Below are 22722 nucleotides of genomic sequence, written 5' to 3'. Positions count from 1 at the left end.
GCTATGAGTTCCTCCGCGAGGAATGAAGATTACAAAATTCTTGTGGTGCTCACAACTTGCTTGAACACTTACAAGCGACGCCAAGCCGTCTAGGAGCTTGAAGCTCCAAGAGTAATAAACTTGAATCCACTGGCTAAGGGTGTTGTGCTCAAGAGATGGAATGGAAGCTTACTGGCATGAATCTTTGCTCTTACAACAATCTCACTCGAATCCCCTAAGAAAATTATTCAAGAATGAAAGAGGGAAGTGAGTGAGCTCTCCTTTTAATTGCTGGCTTGTTCTGGTTCAAATGAGCAAGAGAGAGAAATGAAAGGGTATGGGGGGTATTTAGACCCCCTCTCACAGAAAACTAGCCGTTAGGTGAAGGGTATCCGGATACTCCGGGTATATATCCGGAGTACCGGATATAGGGATCCGAAGACTCCGGTCCCAGAGAAATTTCGGATGAGTAACAGTTAGCCGGAGACTCCGGGTTACTGTCCGGATACTCCGGATCACAATATCCAGACATTCCGGATATTGAACCGGACAGTCCGGATAAACATGGATTTTCACAAGAAGTCTATTTTTAGTGGTAGGTTTGATTCTCATAGCTTTTGTTGGTTCTCTTTGAGCACAACTATCACATCAACACATGTGGATCAAAGTCCCTCTTGATAGTACGGCGTTCCTATATTCAATTTCAAAATAAAATCTAATTCTTCAAGTAAATTTGAAACACCGCTTTTCATTTCCCTTTTTTAGTTTTCATGTTTTTAAATACGCTTTGCTTCATCATTCTTAGCCCCTGCACACATGCTCGATAACATGATTAGATATATATGTGCTTTGTCATCTTCCACCAAAAACCACTAAGGGGCCTAGATATCTTTCAATTAGCCTATATGATGTTACAGTAAATATGTGCTAATCATGAATTAATTAGGTTTAATAGATTCGTTTCGTGAATAAACGCTAAACTTATGCAGTTAGTTTTATAATTAATTTATATTTAATCTTTCTAATTAATATTGAAACATCGGAGTTAAAATAAATATTAGACAACCAAACGTCGCCTAAGCCTGTGGCCATGGGGTGGATAATCCCATGTTGCCCAGATGGACCCACCGGCTGTCAACGGTCAACTCGGCAGTCGGCACACCCACGCTGTGACGGACTGACGGTGCATTTTCATTTTACATCTCTACCCCCACGAGAAATTCAAATCCCCAAAACGAACCTTCCAAAAGTCGAAACCCCACCTCGCCGGAGCACTAGGCCGCCGGTCAGCGAGAGGACTCACTTCCGTTCCCCGTCACCCGGAGGCCTGCCTCGGGTGAGAGGGAGAAGGGGATGGAGTTCACGGAGCCGTACAAGCAGACGGGCCCATGCTGCTTCTCCCCCGACTCGCGCTTCCTCGCCGTCGCCGTGGACTACCGCCTCGTCGTCCGGGACGTCCTCTCCCTGAAGGTGCCCACGCCGTCCGTTTCCGATCTCCTTTCGCCCCGTCGATCTCATGGTTCGTGAGGGAATGTGGGTTTAGGGTTTCTGTTCCTTTAGTAATCGCCGAATCTGGAATTCTGGAATAGGGTAACGTGACATTGTGCTGCTCTAATTCGAGCTTGCTGGTCCATAGAATGCGTCTATTTCTTTCGATCTGAAGTCCTAGGGTCAGGAGTAGGCTTTGTTTAGCTCAATTTCGTGGTACATTCTGGATCGAAGAATCTGCACCAAATGGTAAGAGGGGGAGGGTCATGTTCGCCTCTGAACGGGTGGATCAGCTAGTATTTTGCACTATTTTATTTGTGAACTGTGTTTATGTTTTATACCAACCTATGCAAAATTTCGATAATATTATGGTTTAAATTTTTAAAAGTGGTCACATCATGTATATGTCTTGAAAGTTTCTATTTACCACATGGAGGAACTGACGAGGTTAAGGTTTACATGAACTCATATTGCTATAACAAATACACCCACGTTGACTCTTGAGGCACTACATTGTATACCTGAGCTTGCGTTTGTTCGAATTCACCTGTGCAGGTGGTACAATTGTTTTCATGTGTGGACAAGATAAGCTCTCTAGAGTGGGCTCCAGATTCAGAATATATTCTATGTGGACTTTACAAGCGGCCCATGGTTCAGGCCTGGTCACTGAGCCAGCCTGACTGGACCTGCAAGATCGATGAAGGTCCTGCGGGGATTGCACATGCTCGCTGGAGCCCTGACAGTCGTCATATACTCACTACATCCGAGTTTCAGCTTCGTCTCACCGTGTGGTCTCTCGTAAATACAGCATGCGTGCATGTCCAGTGGCCGAAGTATGCTTCTAGAGGTGTTTCTTTTACCAAGGATGGGAAGTTTGCTGCAATCTGCACCAGGCGTGACTGCAAGGACTACATAAATTTGCTCTCATGTCATTCCTGGGAGATAATGAGTGTCTTTGCTGTTGATACAGTAGACTTAGCTGGTGTTGAGTGGTCACCAGATGATAGTGCTATTGTCGTCTGGGATTCACTTCTTGAATACAAGGTACTTTTGTTTTCTCCACAAATCCCTGTTACTGTTTGAGTTATTTGACTTGTGATTATCAATTCACTTGCCTGTCTCCGAGGAGCAACTTAAGTCTTTAGTTATCCTCTTTCAGATGTATTCATGAAAAGCATCTTTAATTGAAGTATTCATCATCTTATATAGCACTTGTAGCTGTCTAATATTCATTCTGCTAATTTAACTTCAATAAATTCGAATGAGGTGTCCGTTGCTTGTGAGTTGCCTTGTTTGTCTTGTTCCACAGGGAAGCATATATTTTGCCTTTCGTTTACCTCCCTAGTGCCTCAATTAGTTAGTTGACACCTGGCATTGTTGGATATGGTTGTCTTATGCACATGATTATTTTTAGTCTTGATGATTGAACTTTTATTTTAACCAATAATCTCTTGCCAACTCTTAAGAGGTTATTTTAGTTCGTCGTAAAATAGAATCGATCTGTTGTTTTTCCTACTTTAAAACTGAGCATAATATAGTTATACAGAGATACCAACTCTTTATGTACGCTCATCATCTGAGGACAATGCCTATTACAGGTTCTGACATCCTTTTTTTCCCTCATTTCCAGGTTCTGATATATTCGCCTGATGGTAGGTGCCTGTTCAAGTATCTAGCTTATGAAAGTGGGTTAGGTGTGAAATCTGTTGCTTGGTCACCATGTGGACAGTTTTTAGCAGTGGGCAGCTATGATCAAGTAGTGCGTACTTTGAACCACCTGACATGGAAAACTTTTGCGGAGTTCACACATACAGCCTCTATTCGAAGTCCCTGTAATGCGGCTATATTTAAGGTAATTCTGACATTTTATTTCATTAACTGTCATATTAGTGTAGCTATGGTCCAAATCTTCTTATCTAATTAATAATCTTATTTCAAATTCTAACTGCCAAATATCAACAGGAAGTGGATGACCCGTGGCAGCTCGATATGTCAGAGTTATGTCTTAGTGAAGGCTTCTCTCGTAACATGCAAGACAATGGTGCTGGTAAGATTAGGAGTGATCATCCATGCTACTCATGCTATTGCTTTTTTATTTTCGAGCATTGACCATGGGGCCTTGTTTTTTAAAACATTTATTGCTTGATGAATTTCCTATTGAACCGAAGTTGGTTGTTATGGTTTGATATGAAACAACCTTTAAGATGCTAGCCTACCTAATAGAATTGAAACTAAAACACTCCATGGCACATTCTCAGGCTATTTTGTGTTCCCGTAGTCTGTAGTAGACTTGTAAACTTAGTGCTCCTACATGCTCTCGTCTGATTTTGCTATGCACTGCTGTACTTCTAAAGATATGTTTCTTTTATGGATACCAAAGTGAAGATGCTTAATATGGATCCTTTTATTTTTGTCGCATTGATATCACATTGTAGATTACAAAATGTTTCTTTTCACATTGTTATGGCAACAAAATAATTGGATTATTTATTCCATATTATTTATAGAATGATAGATAGAAAACCCATACTGACGGTGATACCAGAGTTCTGTTCACCGCAGTCTCCATATGACTGTTGTTGTTAACCGCAGTCTCCATGCTATTGTCCTCCTAGCACACTATATGAATGGACCCATTGTAAATTGGCATGTTGTGATGCCTTTAATCTATGTACCTGTGCTTGCATACTTGTTTAAATTCTCTAATGAATGTTCCCTGTTTTTGTTATCAGAAAATGGCACTGAGGGAGGAGGTTCTAGAGTAAAATATTCTGTGATGGATGTTCCCATTACCTTACCTTCCACGAAACCAGCTACTGACAAGCCCAACCCGAAACAAGGAATTGGTGAGCTCCTCTTGTGTTTTGCCACTTAAGCTGATGCTTGTTGTGAGGTCCTATTCATGCATATGGGTTATCAGTTGTTTCCTTACTTGATGACTAATGCACGTGTGTCTAGTATCATGAGCTGTGATCCCTTTTGTTTCTAACACATCACTCGTCTTATTTCTTACTCTTAACACAAATTGCACTTGTGATCTGCAATTTGTCTTGAATTCATTTGTGAGTTCTTCTATAGTGCACATTTGTATAGGAGTAAAAACGACATTTTCAAACATCATTGATGTTGTAAGTCTGGTGTATCATGGACAAAACCTGCAACTCAGAAATTGCGTTCTTCAAGGAAAACACCTCTCTTTCTCACCTTATAACATGTTGCAGGTATGCTATCATGGAGCAGCGACAGCCACTATTTCTTCACCCGGAACGACAACATGCCGACTGCTCTTTGGATATGGGATATCTGCCGCCTTGAGCTTGCTGCTGTGCTTGTGCAGAAAGACCCAATCCGTGCTGCCGCTTGGGACCCTACCTGCACACGCCTCGTTCTGTGCACGGAGAGCTCTCACCTGTACATGTGGACACCGTCCGGTGCCTGCTGCGTGAACATCCCCTTGCCGAATTTCCGGATCGTCGACTTGAAGTGGAATTCAGATGGGAGCTGCCTACTCCTGAAGGACCGCGAGTTTTTCTGCTGTGCTGCAATCGTATCTGCCCTGCCTGAGGAAGGACCTGATCGATCTGATGAAAGTTCTGAAGATGATGAATGATCTCTTCGTACGCGTAGCTTCTGCCTAGTGGAACTGTAGCCGGCAATGGAGAGAGCTACGCTGTATGACATACTAGCAGTAGGTGAATTTGGGGCACCAACTTACTGTAATCGGTGGAGGAAAGATGAATGCTTCATTCGTCTCAAAACTCCTATAGATGATGCTACCGTTCTAGGTCATATTTCCGTGTATTACCTTCTAGATTCGTTGAACCTGGTCAATTCTTTTGATGTAGAAAGTATGAAGCAAATCTCTGCATATGAACTGTGCAAGCCATAAGACGTGCCGTCATGTTTTATGCAAGTAAAAACAAACATCTTTTTTTTATATAATTTAGCTGGAATATACTTGCAGTTGGAGCACCGAGCACGTGCTCTGACTGCCGTTGGAACTGATCTTGCTGTAGTCCCATGTCGTGCTGCTGATTGTTAATCTTAGCCTCTTAACTCCCTTTGAATCAGGATGAACTCCTCTTACCCCCTAGCTGCAATTAATCATCCCACGAAAATTGCACGGTAATGGCAGATTACCACGGCATCCCGTCATCCGACTAAAAGCTCAATTGCGCCTAACCTTCCACGTAGCAGTGTGGTCTGAGGCTAATTTCAGTATACAGTTGCATTACACTGTTACGAAAATTGCCATATCAGCTTTATAATGAAATGAAATAGTCTCCCTTAGCGTACAATTTAATACATTTAATGCACTGTCTCATATACATGATGCAACATTTAATTCTCGCGTGATGCTATGATCAAATACGTCATGTGAAACTATGTAGCCTTTGGTAATTGTATCTAAATTAAGTAGCATAGTAGAATATGATGATGCTGGAAAATAAATACTCCCTCTGTCCACGAAAGTATGCTACTCTCGCTTCTTGAGGAGTCAAACAATTTCAAGTTTGACCACATTTATATAAAATAGTATTAATATTTATATTATAAAATAAGTATTATTAGATTAATCGTGTAATATATTTTTATACTAAATCTATTTGAAAACATAAATATTAGTATTTTTTTATAAATTTGGTCAAATTTGAAATTATCTAACTCCTCGGGAAGTGAGAGTTGTATCTCTTTTAGACGGAGTAAGTATACATTATGTGTGGAAATTTATCATATTCGAAACTCGCATGAATTCTGATTAAAATTGAGCTGAAACACTCGTGAAACCGGATTCAAACCGTCAAACTGGACGTTTATCCTCCAGCTGCTCGGGGGCGTGGAGGATTCGGATGCCTCCACACTCCCCCTGACGCTGCCATAGCTGGGCGGCGTATTTGGCCTGCAGCTCGAAGTACGCGTCCACAGCTGCGTATGCGCGGTCGTATCCGCATACTTGGTATATAAGGTCCGTCCCCGCCTCCGCCTGACCTCCTCCACCCCCCTTCCAGCAGGAGGTGAGGAAAGGGGACGGAAGAACGCACACCGGGTCGGTGGCCCGGTCGGATCCGCCCGCCCGCGGAACGGATCGAAGCCACCGGCCTCACCGCCTCGCGTCGCGTCGCCGCGCCGAGCTCGAATCGGACGCCGAGATCGGTGCGGATTCCCTCGCCCCTTGCCCGATAAGCGGCGGGAGGGTGGTGGCCCGGTCGATCTCGCCGCGGGAGGTGCCCAACTACCTGCCGATTTGGGGGATTCGGGTGCGTGCTTGGGCTTGGTGTGGTGGCGTGGGCTCGCCGGCGGCGGGTGGCGGAGCTAGGGTTTGGGTTTGGGCGGGCGCGATGACGCGCCGGGTGCGGCGGAGGACGTGCAGGGAGAGGGAGGGAAGGGTGGTGCGGAGCTCGTCGCGCGCGGGCTCGGCGGGGGTGGAGGATGAGGAGGACGCGCCCGCCGCGGAGCTGGACTGGAAGGCACTGCCGGACGACACGATGCTGCAGCTGTTCGCGCGGTTGAACTACCGCGACCGCGCCAGCATGGCGGCGGCGTGCCGGGCGTGGCGGGCGCTGGGCTCGTCTCCCTGCCTGTGGAGCGAGCTCGACCTCCGCGCGCACCGCTGCGACCGGGAGGTGGCATCGTCGCTCGCCGAGCGGTGCGGGAGCCTGCGCCGGCTGCGCCTGCGCGGGCACGAGGCGGTCGAGGCCGTCCCTGGCCTCCGAGCGCGCGGGCTCCGCGAGGTGGTGGCCGATGGCTGCCGCGGGCTCACGGACGCCACGCTCGCCGTCCTCGCCGCGCGGCACGAGGACCTCGAGCGTCTCCAGATCGGGCCCGACCCTCTCGAGCGCATCTCCAGCGACGCCCTCCGCCAGGTCGCGCTCTGCTGCTCGCGTCTCCGCCGCCTGCGCCTCTCGGGTCTCCGTGAAGCCGACGCTGGTGCCGTCGGAGCACTCGCCCGCTACTGCCCCCTCCTCGAGGACGTGGCTTTCCTTGACTGCGGCACTGTCGATGAGGCTGCCCTCGCTGGCATCCACTCTCTCCGGTTCCTCTCCGTTGCAGGATGCCGAAGCCTGAAATGGGCTACTGCATCCACCTCCTGGACCCAGCTTCCCTCCCTTATTGCAATTGACGTCTCCCGCACTGATGTCCCCACAAATGCTATCTCTCGCCTCATCTCCAATTCCAAAACCCTCAAGCTTATATGCGCTCTCAACTGCATTTCTGTCGAGGAGGAACTGGTTCAAGATCCTTCTGTATTTAGAAACACCAAGGGCAAGCTCGTGCTAACCGTCAAAAGCCACATCTTTAAATCTATCACCACCATGTTTCCTGGTGTGGATGTGAAAGAGCACGAGGTGTTCAATCAGTGTAACTGGAGGCACAATGGCATAGCTGGTGATACAATGACCTGGCTTGAGTGGATCCTGTCGCAGTCACTTCTGCGAATTGCAGAGTCCAACCCACAAGGCATGGATGAGTTCTGGCTGCAGCAGGGCACCGCACTCCTGCTTAGACTATTGAAAAGTTCGCAGGAGGATGTGCAGGAGCGTGCAGCTACTGCCCTTGCTACATTTGTAGTTATGGATGATGAGAGTGCGAATGTGGATCCTGCAAGGTCGGAGGCGGTGATGCAGAATGGGGGCATCCGAATGTTACTGGACCTTGCAAGGTGCTCAAGGGAGAGTGCACAGTCAGAAGCAGCTAAAGTAATAAATATTGCTCTGCCCATTTTTGTGTGTTGTTGCATTTACCATTTTCTCACATTAGTCAATGTGACCATGCAGGCTATTGCCAACTTGTCAGTGAATACCAAGGTTGCCAAGGCAGTTGCAGATGAAGGTGGTATTGCAATACTCACTAGTTTGGCTAAGTCGATGAATAGGCTTGTTGCTGAAGAGGCTGCTGGTGGCCTTTGGAATCTCTCTGTGGGTGAAGACCACAAGGTTGTTATTCTTCCTATGCTGATTCTTATCGCCTAACTTCTGATTGGGGTACTTTTGGTAATAATTTGTTGGCTGCTCTTCTTCAGGCGGCTATTGCTGTATCTGGCGGTATCAAGGCCCTGGTCGATCTAATATATCGTTGGCCTGCTGGAACTGATGGAGTTCTTGTATGAAACCTTTTTTTTTTTTGTCAATTTCTTGAATTTCCAATTTCACTTGCTAAGTAGCTGGAACATTAGTCTATATATGTTACCATTCCTTTTTTTTTAGGAACGGGCTGCTGGTGCTCTTGCAAACCTGGCTGCTGATGACAAGTGTAGCTTGGAAGTTGCAAAGGCTGGTGGTGTCCATGCTTTGGTTACACTTGCTCGATCATGTAAACTCGAGGGTGTCCTAGAACAGGTAAAATGCAGATCGCAAGTTCATGCTTTTTTTCTTTTTCTATACGACACCGGTACATGTTTATTATAGCTCTCATAGTACTTTTTGTAAAATGAGTTCCACAAAACCAGTATGATGTGGTAAATTCAAAGCACGGCTAGTAGCATGCAAACTCTCATCTTTAATTATACCTTCATTGCTACTCTCTCTGCCCCAAATTATAAGTAGATCTGGTTTTTTAGCTTTTGTGATGCACCTAGATATACAAAAAACAACCTATAATTTGGAACAGACGGAGTACATAGATGTGCAGCTGGACATGTTACACGTACCGTCTTCATCCTATTGCTTATGTATCGAAACTTTTGCTGTGCCATATGAGAAATAAGCTGGCCGTGGGATAGATATGTCTCAATAAAGACAGAGCACTAGCAAATGCATGTGGTTATCAGTTCCAATGTTTCATTACTGTACACCTGAATACTAGCCATCAGTCTATTTCTTACCTATTTAACTTTTTGGTACACCACATTTCCCAAATTGGGTCATGCATGCTGCATTTATCAGGATTTGGTGAAGGTTTAGCGTAAATTTCACTTGAGATGTTACCTATGAGCTTGTTTGTGTTCCTTCATTGCATATTCCATAATTCATAACTTTTGCCCTTATCAAGAGGGCCAAACTCCTGTAAACTCGTCAAGACTACTAAGTTTGGTGGTTTGCTGACTAGTATATTGCCATGTAATTTGGAAGCACAGTTTAGTCTTATGTTTCAGGATTTAGTGTTAGATGCTTCAAGCTTTAATGTTAGATTTAGAACTTTTCTATTTGCTTTCAAGCTACTCAAGTGACATTTTTTTTGTAGAAGCTCCCGGCTTATTGCTTTGTACTTTTAATGCTCAATATCTCTGTATTTTTGCTCTCTTGTTAGTTTCTAATACTACTCTTCTTATATGTGTAGGCTGCCAGAGCTTTAGCTAACTTAGCTGCACACGGAGACAACAATGACAACAATGCTGCTGTAGGTCAGGAAGCAGGTGCTCTGGAGGCACTAGTGCAACTAACAGGTTCTCAAAATGAGGGTGTAAGGTATACTTCTCACTTATTTGATATGCTCCGACTTACATGACCTTCAAGTTTTAATGTTTGCATTCTGCCTGAATTGTTCGCATAACTACATTAACGTTGCGCAATTTTTATGTATCAATTAGACAAGAAGCTGCTGGTGCTTTGTGGAACCTGTCATTTGATGACAGAAACCGTGAGGCCATTGCTGCAGTGGGTGGTGTTGAAGCTCTGGTAAGCCCTTTTTCCCCACATCCTCTGCACCTCATGCCATTTGTTGACTATTAGCTGTTAAGTGGTACATTTAAATAAAGACATATCTCTAAAGAAGCTTTTAGGCTAGGGAGTGATGCAGAGTGCTGCTGTCTTAATATATAAGAATTATAGTAGGCTCGAGTTATTGGTTGCGGTTTGTGTAGAAGAATTATCTTGAATTTGATGGTTAAGTACTGGGGCAAAGACACTAAACCAATACAAATGAGAGAAATAATTGGTATTACTGCTGGCGTACCTAAGTGTTCCTAGGAAATCTTCTATCCCATCCCTTGCATATTTTCAGATAACGACTTCTGTTTTTTAGGTTTCCCTAGTGCAACAGTGTTTGAATGGTTCAGAAGGCCTTCAAGAGAGAGCTGCTGGCGCATTATGGGGCCTATCTGTTTCAGAAGCTAACAGGTTACTTTAAATGTTAACATGTCCTCACCAATTTAAGTTTTTTCAGCTGTGATTTGTTATGGCCCTTTCTGATCATATTATTGGGTTTACTTTATGCTAAATGAGAATGAAGTTTTCATAGTTTTAGCTCCTTCACTTTACTAAACCATATTACTGATGAAGTACATTTGCACCTATTACTAAATTGTTTTGTTTCATGATATCCTTACAATAGACCCTTTTGCGGATAACATGTATTAGTTATGAATATTCATGGAAATTTCTGATTAACCTATGTTGCGGTGAAAGGCAGCTTGGGTTCGATTAAGGAGTGGAAATCTAGTAAAAATTAACATTTAATGATCCATTTCACTGGTCCTTTGATTCTTTAACATTCTTCATGCCAATCTTTTAGTCAATAGTCGATCCCCATATTATTTGGTGATAACTTTAATTTTCTTTACATTGGTCAGTATTGCAATAGGACAGGGTGGTGGAGTTGCACCTTTGCTCACATTGGCACGCTCTGAGGTTGAAGTAAGTTCTATTTGCACTTTATGTAGTCAGTAAGTTCGACAAATTTCTGTTCATGTATGTATATGTTCAATTAATGAAGAATTTTTAATTGTTTTTACTTTATGAGAAAAGGCCTTCCGTTGTCACTAGATAATATTATCACGAGACTTCACTGTATACTTCATGCATTAATCAGAATAATGCCCAGATGTAAAAAAGCATTGGATATGTTGATCAAATAAGTTGTTTTCACAATTCATTAATATTTTAGGTTCTAACTCATATATGGATGAAATATGTTGTGTGTTTTTTCAAGTGACTTTAAATTTGCTGGCATTATAGGCCCGTCATGTGATAGTTTTATTTGTATCCCTCCATTTCTTAAATGCTTGGAAAAATTGCTAAGGTTGACTTACAAAACATGTGCAAGTTCAAATTTTAGTTTAACTGCCTCATTTCAAGCAAAGCAGACCACTTATTTCAAGCGACTTTAAATTTGCTGCCTTTAGAGGCCCGTTGTGACATAGTTTTATTTGTATGAACACATCATTAGCTCCATAAGGATGGCTTGCAAAACATGTGCAAGTTCATTTTCTAATTTAAATGTCTTATTTCAAGTAAAGCATGTGACTTAATCAGTGCCCTCAATTTCTTGTTAAGGTTTGCTCCTACTTTGGGGTGTTAGAGTGATTTAATAGTTCTCATACTTTGTCAATTCTGTCTTTTGGAATAAAAGATGTTCTTACTTAGAAAATGACATTCTGTTCCACAGGATGTTCATGAGACAGCTGCAGGGGCATTGTGGAACCTTGCCTTTTATTCTGGTAATGCTCTCCGCATAGTTGAAGAAGGTGGGGTACCTGTTCTTGTAAGCATTTGCTCGACATCAGGGTCAAAAATGGCCCGCTTCATGTCTGCACTAGCCCTCGCCTATATGTTTGATGGAAGGTGCGTTTTTTGCTGACTTTTCTCAGTTGATTGCTTCACATGTTTGCCATTTGACATTGAAATCTGGTATTTAGTTCGTACTTTGTGTAGTTAAGCAAGGACAACAAGCAAGCGGACACTTTAAGTTGTGTTAAAGTGCCGATTTAGGCTTCAAAATTCTGTATGTTTTACTGATATATGATATACTGCTGGTAGTATATCAGAAATTATTGTATCACTTTATGATTTCTAGGCTTGAGCTGATACATTGGCTTATGCAATAGTTGTTTGACTTCAATCAAATCACGAATCCATTGATTATTTATTTGTTATCATCAAGTTTTATTTCAAGATCATATTTTGCTAGAATTTCTATTTGCAAGTTGGCTTTTATATGTGCTGCTGCTTATTATTGAATGTTTAAGTCCAATTTTATCAGGTCTAAATGTTCCTTGCAAGATTCATGTTCTACAAAAGATTTGCATTCATGTAGATGTAGGAACTAGGTTGGTTGTGTGGTCTACTGAAGGTTACCATGAATGGCAAGTCAATCTACTTGGTGTTAGCATACTGCAATGTTGCTTGTCAGAATCAGTCCATAAACCACATGACATGGAGTGTCACTACCTTCCCCACTGTCTCATTAAATTGTACAAACCATAAGATATTTTGACGCTTGAGAATTTTATGTAGATGGGACTGATGATATTTTGCATCAGAACTAGTATTATTCGGATTTGTATATTGTTTTATCAAATAGCCCCCCATTTCCTTTGTAATAACTTGAATAGAAGTTAACTATAGATGCTGATACACATGCAATAGTTGTTGCAGTAAGCTGTTTATCAAGAATTTGGTAATTGCTATCTCTGTAAAAGATTATCTTAATGATGTGTATATATATGACCAGATGATCTAAATTTGAACCTTTTGAACTGACAGAATGGATGAAGTTGCTTTGGTTGGGACATCCTCAGATAGCAGTTCCAAAAGTGTTAATGTTGAGGGAGCTAGAAGAATAGCATTTAAGCATATAGAGACTTTTGTGCTCACTTTCTCAGATCCACAAATGTTCTCTGTGGCTGCTACCTCCTCGGCACCGGCAGCGCTGTCTCAGGTTGCTGAAGTAGTGTTCATACATGAAGCAGGACACCTGAGATGCAGGTTTGGCTCTTCACTTAGTTTTAAGCCTTTATGAAGTGCTGGTTATTCTTACTCAGAGCATACCAAGTTTCTTTTTTTCTTTTTGTATGTCTCATATTTGTTGCATGCATCTTATTTTGATCTTTTGTCAAATATGTAGTTAGAGAAACATAGTAGTACTAATACAGTGCTCACTTTCTTCAGCGGTGCCGAGATTGGTAGATTTGTTGCCATGCTTCGGAATCCCTCACCAATTCTTCGTGCTTGTGCTGCCTTTGCCCTTCTTCAGGTTTGTTTCTTTTATCCCTTCTCAACATCTAATGCTGTTTCTCTTAAGCCTCTGTATCTAGAGACATGAGCTGTATTGATTTGGGGTAGTAAGAAATTTCCAAAAAGATGTATTCGAGTCCATTTGATGCTTTGGGCGTTACCTCTCTCTCCGTTAGAAGAGCAGTTTTGGCTGTTTCTGTTTACAGTGATATTGTTATTACTATTTCTTTTATTTGCCGTTATCTTGTATAGTAATATAAAACACACGATTCTGTATTTAGGCTAACATAGAATGCTATTTGGTAGTGGATTAGACCCCCCTAATCACCATTTTGAATCTGCAATTGAAGATAGCAATTGAGTTGCTGCTACCGTAAGTTAACACGGTTCGTTATTAAACCATGGATTTGATTCACCAAATCCATCATTACTGTATACTCTCTGATAGATATAGCGTAACCCTAACCAATCCCTAATCCTTATTTTAAAATTTTGAAAAATCTTAATAGACCCCTTTGATATTTTGAATCTAAATACCTAAATACTAAGAAAATTCTCTGTTGACAGTAGGTCCTTCCACCCAAATATGCCTATATTTATGCATATAATAAACACATGCGAAGAGTTTTTTTTTTCTGCATTGCCTCGATGCACACCCTGACTAATTCTCAAATGTGAAGCATGATGACTATTCAAAGCGTGTACAGTTTTTCAGCATCCAGTAGTGTTTTTTTTTTCTTTCCATGATTCTAATTGTCACTTGTCAGTTCGAGCTTCCAACCTTTGTATATCTTCCTTGTGATTGATGTTTTTTTGTTTCATTTGGATCACGCCAACGATTCATTACCCATGTCTATACTTGGCTTGACAGTTTTAACTACTCATTTTCAGATATGTCATCTTTCTCCTATGCTCTTGCTCTATAACTTGTGTATCTTGTGATCTGATCTGATGGGTACTCTGAAATAATGCAGTTCACAATCCCAGGAGGTCGGCATGCTGTGCACCATGCGGGTCTCTTACAGAAAGCAGGAGCAGGTCGAGTGTTGCGTGCAGCAGCGGCAGCAACAACAGCTTCTATTGAAGCTAAAATCTTTGCAAGGATTGTCCTCAGGAACTTGGAGCACCATCAGTCAGGGATGTCAACATGAATGCACAGGGGAGGCGTCCTCCCATCCTCCAACAACGGCACCTTTGTTGAAGGGCTGAAACGCTGCGTGGCCAGTGCAGAATCACAACATCTTAGCTTTGTGCAGACAAGTGACTAGAGGAGAGCTCCGCAGCCACCAAAGGAAGAGCCCCAGCCATGAAGTGACCTAATGAAATCAATTAGGTGGCGGCCCTTCCCTTGCTGATGTTTAAGGTTGAGCGTGCAATTTTCTCGTGATTATTTCGTGTGTACAAGTAGCAACTTAAAAGAACTTTTAGCGTCGATGCCGGCATATAGATTTAAGTTATGGATATTTATCATTTGTTGATTAGTGTTGAGGTGCGTGGCGACTTGGGCTATCCGTCCTGTTGCAACATACATGTAACTTTGTAAATGCACTGATTGTTGTTATACATTTTCTTCCCCATGATTGATGGCTGTGCATTTGTAGAGTAACAGTGATTGATTCTGTTAGGTATGCAATTCATATCATTGAGAGCCCCTGGCCGCAGAGATGAGAGGGCCACCGGCGCAGGGCCGCACGGGGAGCAGTCGGGGCAACTGCTACGCGTCCGTGCATTGAGAACTGTAGCTTGTTATAGGATCAGTGCTTTTAGACATTTTTCTCAGTTCCCAACAACCATAAGAGGTTTCCCATTGGAGTACTCTTATAAATAAAAAAAATCTAAACACATCCGCACCGATTAAAATTAGGTTTCAAATTGATTTAAACAATGAGATTCACATGTTTTGTACACACTTTATATATGAGGAAATTTCAATTCGGAAACTTTGAGCTCATCTTGGAGAAATGTTCAAATCATAGAACGTTTTAGAAGATAGAAACACATTTTGCACATGAAAACTTTCAGCGGAGTTAGAAACTTTCAACCCCCCCCCTCCCCAAAAAACTTTTCAGTAATATTTTCAGATAAGTCATATAAATTTTTTCGGTAAAAATGTGACCAATTTGGTAAATGAAATCTTGAAATGTTCAAAACATAAAAATCAAAGTGTTTTGGAGAATATTTTCAACCTTTTTAAAAGTTAAATAAAAACTTTTTTCGATTCAAAAAAGATCATAAAGGTTCAAATGGGTGCTTAAGGCAACAGAAGAACAAAACCATCACGATTCGCCAAGGAAAAAGGAAACATAGGTTTGAAAATAAATTTATGATTAAATCTAGAGTACTTCTCCTACATTGATCTTATCAGTAGCAACTGTAGGGGAGGCACCATATAAGGCCATTCTCAGTGGCTAGTTTCATCTAGAGTGGGATGAAACAGTAAATGAAAAAAATTCTACAATGCAAAGATTTCATTTAGCGGTTTCATACGCTTAGCAAATCTTTGAGTGTTGCATGGCATTGTGAAATAAAACACTCTCAGTGGAGTTTCACTTGGTTTCTAACATATGAGGATGAAACGAAATGCTCTCACTGGAGTTTCACTTGATTTCCAATGTGTTAGAAACGATGTAAATCAGGTTTCACCAGTTTTGCTAATGTATCACCTCATATGAGAATGAAATTCCCAATGAGAATGATTTGACTATCTAAAGGTGATGGCAGAAGCCATCTCCCTCTCAAAATTCTCTCTATCATATATGGAAGTTAAAAAGAGGGAAGGAGAAAAAGGAAAGAGGAAAGAAAAGATGGACATGACAGCCTTTTCTCCCATAGCTTACCTACTTAATAGGAAATGACACCACCTTCTCAACATTTTCCAAACAAAATACAGGGAAGGAAAAAAAATAAATAGAATGGAAGGAGGAGAGTAAGATGGTGGCTCTTTCACCCATGGTATATCTTATTGACTATAGTGGATGCAGAGGTGCCATGAGCCCATGACTACTCTAACAAAAATAGTCAAAGCCTCTGTCCTATCAAATTTTTCCTCCACCAAAAATCTAGAAAGTAAAAGACACGAGGAGAAAAGGGAAGTGGATGAAGGAGTTGTAGATACAGCTCTTTCTCCCATGGCTTACCTTCTTGGTGGTAGTGGAGATGGAGGCATGACCACACTGAAGGCACTCTGCTAACATCAATTGCAGAAGCCGCCACCCTCTCAATTTCCCATCTGCTAGATCTGGAAGTAAAATAGAGGGGAATAGAAAAGGGAAAGAGGGAAATAAGGTGAAATATGAGACAAACACGACATCTCTTTCTCCCGTAGCTTACATCCTCGATGGTTGTGGAAATCAATGTACCATGGCCATATTAACTGCGATGCTAGAGGGCCGTACCTTCTCAAAGGTTCCCCTTCGCCAGATCTAAAAGTGAAATACAAGGTAGGAGAAATAAAAAAACAAAAGGTAAACAAGAACATCTGTCTCCATAACTTATCTTGTTGGCGATAGCGGAAGAAGAGGCACCATGACTCTAGTAATATTAATTGCAGAAGTCACCGCCAACCTCTCAAAGGTTACTCTTCGCCAGATCTGGAAGTAAAATAGAGAGAGGAGAAAAGAGAAGGTGAGATAAAGAAGGGGAAATAGGTGGCAGAGATGATGTCTCTTGCTCCCATGGATTACCTCCTTGATGGTAGCGAATATTGATACACGATGGTCATACTGATGGCGGTGGAGGTTGCCATCCTCTCAAAGTTTCCCCTCCGCCAAATCTTAAAATGAAATATTGGAGTGAAAAATTAGAAAGGGAAGGAGATAAAAGAGATGGGTATGATGGTTCTTTTTCATATGGCTTATCTCGTTGATGACAACAGAAGTAGAGGTGCCATGACTACTCCAACAGCGACTGAGGAAGCCACCACCCTCTTAAAACTCTCCTTCCGCCGGATCTGGAAATGAAAAAGAAGATGGAAAAAGGAGAGGGAAAAAGAGGGGAAGTAGGAAACAAAGATGATGAATCTTTCTCCCCACAACTTACCTTTTTGATGGCAACCGAAGCAGATCCATCATGATCACCCTGATGGTGATGAGAGATGCCGGCAGCCTCTCAAAATTTCCCTCTCGCCAGATCTGAAGGTGAAAGAGAGAGGAGGAGAAAAAAGAAAGAGAAGGGGATATAGGAGAAGGAGATGATTTCTGTTTCTCTAAAGAATTACCTCCTTGATGGTATCAGAAGTACATGCGCCATGACCACTGTGAAGGCGATGGTGGAAGCTGCCACCTAAAGTCTGCCCTTTGGAAATCTGAAAGAGAGTAGTGGGCGGAGGGAGATAAGGGTGGAGAATCGGTGGTCCTTTGTATGTGAGGGAGAACCGAAGAGAGAGAGAGAAGGGGGGAGGGAGGGGGAGGGGAATTTGTCCTTTACTTCTTTAGCATGAATGCCTATTGTAGTCCTTGGTATCACAAAAAAAATAATTGAGATATAATATATAATCCAAATTTGTTTTGGTTATCTTTATTTCCTAATATCAGTCCCATTTTGTGTTCCGCATCGAGGCCTCAAAATTTTGGGTACGAGCTTTTACCAAGTCGGACATCATCATGTTTGTTACTCTTGGAGATTGATTTGCAGCTCTTAGCTGTCTAGGCATCGCCTATTGAGCCCCCAATAATCGTGGTACGTCTTAGAAAGTTTGTATTATCCTCCTTGCTAAGGAACACATAGTAAGTGACCCAATCTTGATAATTACGATTGATTGGGTGAGGCAAATGTTAGGTGACAACCTGGCTCTTTGTGAGCTCCTGAACACAGATGTAGGATCCTTTGTGGGTTCTGAACTTCACTAACAAATCCATGTCTCTCATGTGCTTGCTTATGTTCTTGTTCGTGCCAACTTTTGTGAGTCTTGTCTTGATCTATCTTTGTGTGAGGTTTTGGCTGTAGATTAGTTAAAAAGCTTCTTTATACCTCAAGTAAGTTCTTACAACTCATAGATTTGACTAGAACTGCATACGTACAGGTATATCTGAAAGGACCAACACTAGGCCTAGAGGGGGGTGAATAGTCCTTGTTCAAAATTTTCCTGAAAATCTGCCTTGGCAGACAAACGTCAGCGGCCGGATGATACAGCTCAAGGTCGGATCTTCCGGGACCCGGATGATCCGGCCTAACGTCGGATCTTCCTGCTGGGAGAAAAATAACTAACAACTAAATTCAAAATATACTTAACTTTTGACGATTCCCTTTGAATACAAAGTTGGTAAAAAGTATTGCAAAGTCTATGCAGGAATCCAATATATAAGATCTACACCTATCTAGTAGATTGGGTCGAAACAAGCTCAAGAACGATATGAACAACAATAAATAAATGGAGACACAAGATTTAATCCGAAGTTCACTCCACAAAGGAGCTACGTCTCCGTTGAGATGCTCACAAAGAGCCGGGCTGTCACTAGCCCCAAGTCTCTCACAATCAACCACAAAGGAGGATTGAGTTACTTACTATTGATCTCACAAAGAGATGGGTAATACAAACTTCCGGGAGCTCAAACTACAAAGGAATGGGAGCTTACCGGCACCTCTAACCGTCTAGGAGCAGTGCTCCAAGAGTCACAAACGCAAATCGACGAATCAAAGGATGCTTCAAGTGCTTCTTGAGATGAACAAGTGAAAGCCCACGAAGTGCTCTCTTCCCACACCCCAAATCTCACTCCCTCTCAATCCATAGGCGAATCCTTGCAAGAATCAAGCTCTTGGATGGAGAGGAGAGTTGAAATGAATGCTTTGGAGGTGTGTTAGGTCGTGGGGAGCAGCAGCCATGAATGAGGGGGGTGAAATGGTATAAATACCCCACCCATCTCAAGTGACCGTTATGTGTATTTCTGAGGGGTACCGGATCATCCGGGGTTAGTCCGGATCATCTGAGCAAGCAACATAATAGGTCAAAATACACTACGCAACTCCCATGGCCGGATCATCCGGCCTAGGGTCGGATCATCCGACCCAGCACAGAGGGGAACAGCCAGGCAGACCGGATCATCCGGCCTGGGGCAGAGGAAAATTTGCTGGCAGGCCGGATCATCCGGCCTAGGGCCGGATCATCCGACCCAGATGAATTTAGAAGATAGATTTTCTCAAGAAAGAATTTCATCTCAAACTGAAGCACTTTGACAACCTGGATCAATCGACAGCATCCCCCTTTATAGTACGGTGGTCCTATACTCAAATTCAAAATGAAAATCTGAATTAAATCACCAGTGAACTCCACCACCATACATATTTGAATTGGGGACCTTCTTTTCATCTTCTTCTCAATTCTTTCATTTTATTCCTGCACACAACTTCATCAAAGCATCATATCCCAAATTGTGATTTTCAAGAATCACCAAAATCAATTAGGGGCCTAGATGCACTTTCAATCTCCCCCTTTTTGGTGATTGATGACAATACCAATTTGGGCTCACAAGGGAGGAATAAAATTCATGAATTGTAAACGACAATATGGAAGAGCTCCCCCTAAATATGTGCATAAACAACTCAAAGTGGTCTCAAATACCAATGCACATATTTAGATGAACTCCCCCTAAGACTTTGCATAGAAGTGCTCAAGTGTGATGAAAATAACCGTGATGCATATGACAAGATATCCAAATCAACAAAATGACAAATAACATTACATCATCCACACGCATCAAGCTAATAAAAAATCAAGTTCATCATCACACTAGCAAATAAGTCTTACAAATTATCAAAGAAGTTAACAAAGTTCATGATCACCAAACAAGACACCAATACGTAGTTCTTACATGTCCAAATATAAAGTATGATAAGACATAAATTAAGATAGAATGATGATGGCATCCAAATATCACTCCCCCTTTGGCAGCAAGCACCAAAAAGGAAGCTGTTGGACAGCTCACTCGGACTCGGTCTCGTCATCGCCGTCTTCTTCCTCTTTCTCTTCATCACTGTTGGCTTGACCCCCTTGGAAAGGCATCTCTTGTCCTTCATAGTCAAGCTCAACATCATCACCAAATTGATACTCTTGAGGAACATAATCATCCCAAGGATTGTAGATGGGTGGTGGAGAAGGAAAGTCTCGAGGCTCACGAATGGGAGAATGAGGAATGTTAACTTTGGCCATTAGCTCCTTATGCCTCCTTTCTATCTTGAGGAGTTCCTCATCCATATATCTCCTATGTTCTCGCATTTCATGTGCATTTTGGCGACACATATTGAAGCAAGCAAAAATACCTTGAGCAATAAAGGATAACTTGCCTAGCTTGGACTTGGAAGCCTTGCGCCCGCGAGAAGTAGATGGTGCCGTAGGAGAAGGAGGAGGAGCTCGCGAAGATGATGCACCGGGAGTGAAGTTCGAAGCATAGGCACCCGGAAAGGGTCCAGAAGCAGGAATCCCCGTGCCATGACCGGTAATATGAAGTGTCTGTTCGATCTTTCCTTTGTTTGATCGATAGGCCATGTGTATGGTGTTGTGCACTATGTTGAGCTGAGTTGCCGCCTTAATCATGTGAAAGATGTATGGAGCATAATGGCATGCACTAGATGAATCAGATGAACAAGCAATGATCTCATGCCAAATAAACTCCATGACAGCAAACTTGGGACGATCGGGGGCCATTTGAGCTAGTAGGTTCTTGGCTCTAGAGGATATTTTATCTGAGTCACCACCTCTAGGAGTGAGAGTGAACCTGAAGAGAGTGTTGAGCATCTTGTAATAAGGAGTGAGCCCCTTTATTTGCCCATACACTATATCTCCATAAGCTCTATCATACATGAAGTGCATCTTGGAGGACTCAAGTTCATTACCTTCATGCAAGTCAACCTTGGAGTTGTCACGACCCACAATGTAGCCACCCCCATAAACCATAGAGTCTCCAGTGTGACCAAATAAGATACTAAACTGAGCCATGTTATATCCGAATCGCTTTCCTCCGATTGACCAATGGATAGTTAGCCCATCTTGCTCAACAAATAGTGTGGCATAGAATTGAGCCACAACCTCTTCATTCCAATCACATCTGAAGCTTATGATGTCCACAAGATCCATCTCAATGCAGCGATCATACACAGCCTCAACACTTCCTTAACCGGTGACGACAACCTCTTCAAGTGATCCCAATCAATCCACCTCATCTCAGTGGTAACGTGCTTCTTGGTCATGATAACTGATTCATACCAATCAGTTTGATGAGGAAACCAAAAGCGAACATCTTCGAAGAAACTGCGCTCAACATGTCTAGGATCTTCACTATATCGAAGCGTTGAGATAGAGTTGCCACCCCTTTTGTAATTCACCATTGAGGGATCATGAGGGCCACGAGTTGGACGCATGATACTAAGAACCATGGTTTCTAGATATGAAAGATCAATATCATCATCATACTCATCTGTTGGACGGCTAATGCTTGCTTGCTTCATTCAGGGACGACCGCTAGAACTTCCTACAGCCGTCGAGCCTCTCCCTTGAGGAATTGGTGCCCCACGTCCACTTACATTCCTCCGAGGGGCGGTATTCTTTCTTGTCTTTTCTTTAATGTACACTTCTCCATCGGAACTGATTTCATACTCCGTTGATTCGGAGTCGGTGGGAGGACCCTTCTTCTTTGTCACCTTTTCCCTCACCATCTAGATCAAAAGATTAACAAGAATTTAGGATATGGATCAAGAGAACGATATGAATTCATGAGCTCGTTGTGCATCCCAGGGCAGGACTCCAAATTCAGAGATGAATTCCAAATTCGGCCCTGCTCGGGGATGAACTCCAAATTCATGAATCCGAGAAACTAGCCCACCAAAATGTATGAAACTCTAGGCATGATCTCTAGATGGGTAAAGAAGATGATTCACCGGAGGAAATCGTCTAAGACATCCTACATTGAGAGATCGGGGTGAGAGGATTTTGAAAGAAATACCTTCGAGTTTCCCGCGCGATTCGAAGCAAAGTTCCGGAGTAATGCCGGATCTTCCGATGCGGAGGAAGCAAGGCAAAAGAGGGCACGAAGAAGTCTTGGTTGGGTTGAAAAATCGCCGCGCAAGATTTGGAGAGAAAAAGGGGCCGGCGGATGAAAGAAGGTGAGGTTTAGGGTTCCAAACGGTCAGTTCCTTATAAAGGTGAAGTGCCAGGGCCGGATCATCAGGTGTAGGGCCGGATGATCCGATGGCTGACCGAGGTAAACGACTGGAGAGGTCGGATCATCCGGTGTAGGGCCGGATGATCCGGTACATAATAGAGGCAACCCGGACGAAGGAGCCGGATCATCCGGTGTAGGGTCGGATGATCCGACGGTCGACAGAAGTAGAGAGTTGGATGATCCGGTGAAGGGCCGGATGATCCGACTTCTAC

At 42.8% G+C, this 22722-nt stretch overlaps 2 protein-coding genes across 2 annotated transcripts; both read left to right on the top strand.

Annotated features, from left to right (window-relative positions):
• Window positions 1–1193: 1193 nt before the first annotated feature.
• Window positions 1194–5404, top strand: LOC112874496 (WD repeat-containing protein WRAP73). The gene is made up of 6 exons (XM_025937836.1): window positions 1194–1449; window positions 2023–2511; window positions 3098–3319; window positions 3430–3514; window positions 4200–4313; window positions 4689–5404. Exons 1-6 carry the CDS (start codon window positions 1333–1335, stop codon window positions 5075–5077), a joined length of 1416 nt encoding a protein of 471 aa, XP_025793621.1. The 5' UTR covers window positions 1194–1332; the 3' UTR covers window positions 5078–5404.
• Window positions 5405–6465: 1061 nt separating this feature from the next.
• On the top strand, window positions 6466–14940 carry LOC112874660 (protein ARABIDILLO 1-like). Its single transcript, XM_025938115.1, has 12 exons — window positions 6466–8165; window positions 8244–8402; window positions 8489–8569; window positions 8673–8804; window positions 9745–9872; window positions 9995–10082; window positions 10429–10523; window positions 10976–11039; window positions 11791–11966; window positions 12888–13109; window positions 13293–13377; window positions 14333–14940. Exons 1-12 carry the CDS (start codon window positions 6807–6809, stop codon window positions 14507–14509), a joined length of 2766 nt encoding a protein of 921 aa, XP_025793900.1. The 5' UTR covers window positions 6466–6806; the 3' UTR covers window positions 14510–14940.
• The last annotated feature ends 7782 nt before the right edge of the window (window positions 14941–22722 follow it).

The sequence above is a fragment of the Panicum hallii genome, chromosome 9, assembly GCF_002211085.1.
Source record: "Panicum hallii strain FIL2 chromosome 9, PHallii_v3.1, whole genome shotgun sequence".
Lineage (NCBI taxonomy): Eukaryota > Viridiplantae > Streptophyta > Magnoliopsida > Poales > Poaceae > Panicum > Panicum hallii.
This window is presented reverse-complemented; position numbering and strand designations above follow the sequence as displayed.

What these genes read in the sequence shown, in the direction of transcription:
- LOC112874496 (XM_025937836.1), top strand. Translation starts at nt 1,333, where the DNA reads ATGGAGTTCACGGAGCCGTACAAGCAGACGGGCCCATGCTGCTTCTCC. An exon ending in GGGACGTCCTCTCCCTGAAG is followed by an intron (nt 1,450 to 2,022) that starts GTGCCCACGCCG and finishes TCACCTGTGCAG; the next exon opens with GTGGTACAATTGTTTTCATG. An exon ending in GTAATGCGGCTATATTTAAG is followed by an intron (nt 3,320 to 3,429) that starts GTAATTCTGACA and finishes AAATATCAACAG; the next exon opens with GAAGTGGATGACCCGTGGCA.
- LOC112874660 (XM_025938115.1), top strand. Translation starts at nt 6,807, where the DNA reads ATGACGCGCCGGGTGCGGCGGAGGACGTGCAGGGAGAGGGAGGGAAGG. An exon ending in TGGCACGCTCTGAGGTTGAA is followed by an intron (nt 11,040 to 11,790) that starts GTAAGTTCTATT and finishes TCTGTTCCACAG; the next exon opens with GATGTTCATGAGACAGCTGC. An exon ending in CTGCCTTTGCCCTTCTTCAG is followed by an intron (nt 13,378 to 14,332) that starts GTTTGTTTCTTT and finishes GAAATAATGCAG; the next exon opens with TTCACAATCCCAGGAGGTCG.